Source organism: Amphimedon queenslandica, unplaced genomic scaffold (genome assembly GCF_000090795.2).
Source record: "Amphimedon queenslandica unplaced genomic scaffold, v1.1 AMPQUscaffold_7009_Cont21036, whole genome shotgun sequence".
In the NCBI taxonomy this organism is placed as follows: Eukaryota; Metazoa; Porifera; class Demospongiae; order Haplosclerida; family Niphatidae; genus Amphimedon; species Amphimedon queenslandica.
In genome coordinates this window covers 1-1,990 of record NW_003552703.1, presented here as the reverse complement: position 1 = coordinate 1,990, position 1,990 = coordinate 1, and the positions used below count along the sequence as shown (strand labels likewise).

Here is a 1,990-nt window from a genome sequence, read left to right as displayed (position 1 = left end):
GAGTTATGGCCATTTAAAGATACAGGTACATTAGTATTACATGATGTATGTCCAATCTTTTGTAGGTGATGAATCTTCAATAGTTACAGCACACATTAATGAAGAGAATGGGCTCATTATTGCTCACATATCAACAGATAAAGATACATTCTACATTGAAGTATTGAACTAATAATAATGCATCAATCTTCCTTTATTCATAGCCTGCACTGCTTCACACTGGAGAGTCACATGATAGTCACATGATAGTCTATAGACTGTCTGACGTTAGGAGTAATGGCAGTATAAGTATTGAGTGAGATTTTAATAAATTAATATTAATTTTATTTATTCTTGTAGTTATGAAACTGCTCCTTTACAATCAAAGATTTATAAAGAAAGTAAGAGAGCTAATTATTATAATATTATTTATTTATTTATAATATTTATTTTTAGGTGGCAGACACAATTCTCGTCCATTAAAGAAAAGGCAGTCCCGAGGTTCTGATAGAAACACCTGTACACTAGCGCTAGTTGTGGATTATCGGTTCTACACCTTTTTACTGTCATCTGAAAACAATGTCATAACTACACTAGTAAGACACATATTGTGTATTATGAGTCTAAAATTATTATTCTGTTTTTCTACTTCCCCTCCTTCTCTCTCCTCTCTTTCTCTCTCCTCTCTCTCTCTTCTTCTCTCCTCCCAAAGGTCAGTAGACTCTTTCATATTGACGAGAACTCCTTCAGACCCACCCACTGGGTCATTGATGTTAATGGTAACACGATCACTAACCAAGGACTACAAATTGGAACAGTAAGTTACATGTACATGTACATGTATGTACATGTACATTTATACATGCATACATGTACATGTACATGTATATTTAATATTGTCTCCATGCAGATATTGATACACACTGGTCCAACTTCAGACCCTTCACACTACAACAGTGAGGAGTCAGGCCAAGTTGAAGCTCAGGATTTACTGAGAGTACGTACTCAGTGCACTTCAGTAAATTATTGAGAGTATTTTCACTGTTAGAGGTTCAGTAGAGGTGACTGGTCCAGGTACTGCTTGGCTCATCTCTTTACTCATCGCCAGTTTAGCTCCGGGAAACTGGGACTGGCTTATATCGCTAGCCCTGGGGTAGGAGAAACAGGAGGAATATGTTCACAGAGTCAGTAGATTAATAAATGTATTATAATGTTTGTTCTATTTATAAAGGAGTCATTGATAGTTTCACTAATGACATAGTTATATACAACACTGGTGTTAGTGTGGCTAGTACTGGGAAGAGGCTGTTACTGCCTCATGAATCAGAACTGGTTATTGCACACGGTAAGAATTAATAGAAATATTAATGATATTAATCATTATTGTTCTTTTCTTTCTTCTAGAAATTGGTGGGTTTTCAATCCTTCCTTGTCTTCAAAACAGTATCACTTTTACCCCCTCTCTCTCTCCCCCTCTCCCCTCTCCCTCCCTCTGTAGGTCACAGTTGGGGTAGTCCCCATGATCCTGGTACTGACACTAACTGTCGGTTGAAATATTTAATGAACGAGTTTATACAAGACAACAGTGAAGGGACACATCAGGTAAGAGAGAGAGAGGGAGAGAGGAGAAAAAGGCATTTTGTTATAAATGATGTATACCTGTATGTACATAACAGCTCACTATTGTTGAATCTTTCAAATAGGAATTCTCCCCTTGCAGTAGGATCAGTATTGGTAGAGTATTAGCTAACAAGGCAACCTGTTTTCAAGGCAAGTAACTCATTGATGCTTTATTTAATGTTTAATGTACGTGTATTGTTCTTTGGTTCTGAAGGTCGCTCAAATTCAAATTGTGGTAATTACATGATAGATGATGGTGAGGAGTGTGATGGAGGTAGACTGACTGTGGATGATCAGGACAGCTGCTGTGCCTCTAACTGTAAATTAAGGAAAGGAAGCAACTGCAGGTATCTAGTCTACATGTACATGTTGAATGATTCTTTGTGTCATT

At 37.1% G+C, this 1,990-nt stretch overlaps 1 protein-coding gene across 1 annotated transcript; it reads left to right on the top strand.

Annotated features, from left to right (window-relative positions):
* Positions 1–43: 43 nt before the first annotated feature.
* LOC105315908 (disintegrin and metalloproteinase domain-containing protein 17-like) lies at positions 44–1,946 on the top strand (the record flags this gene model as incomplete). The annotated part of the gene is made up of 12 exons (XM_020007479.1): positions 44–160; positions 204–295; positions 340–380; positions 436–575; positions 692–796; positions 890–976; positions 1,028–1,163; positions 1,211–1,324; positions 1,384–1,389; positions 1,478–1,581; positions 1,683–1,749; positions 1,814–1,946. Coding segments are annotated over exons 1-12 (1,142 nt in total), but the record flags the coding sequence as incomplete, so codon positions are not given.
* Between the last annotated feature and the right edge of the window lie 44 nt (positions 1,947–1,990).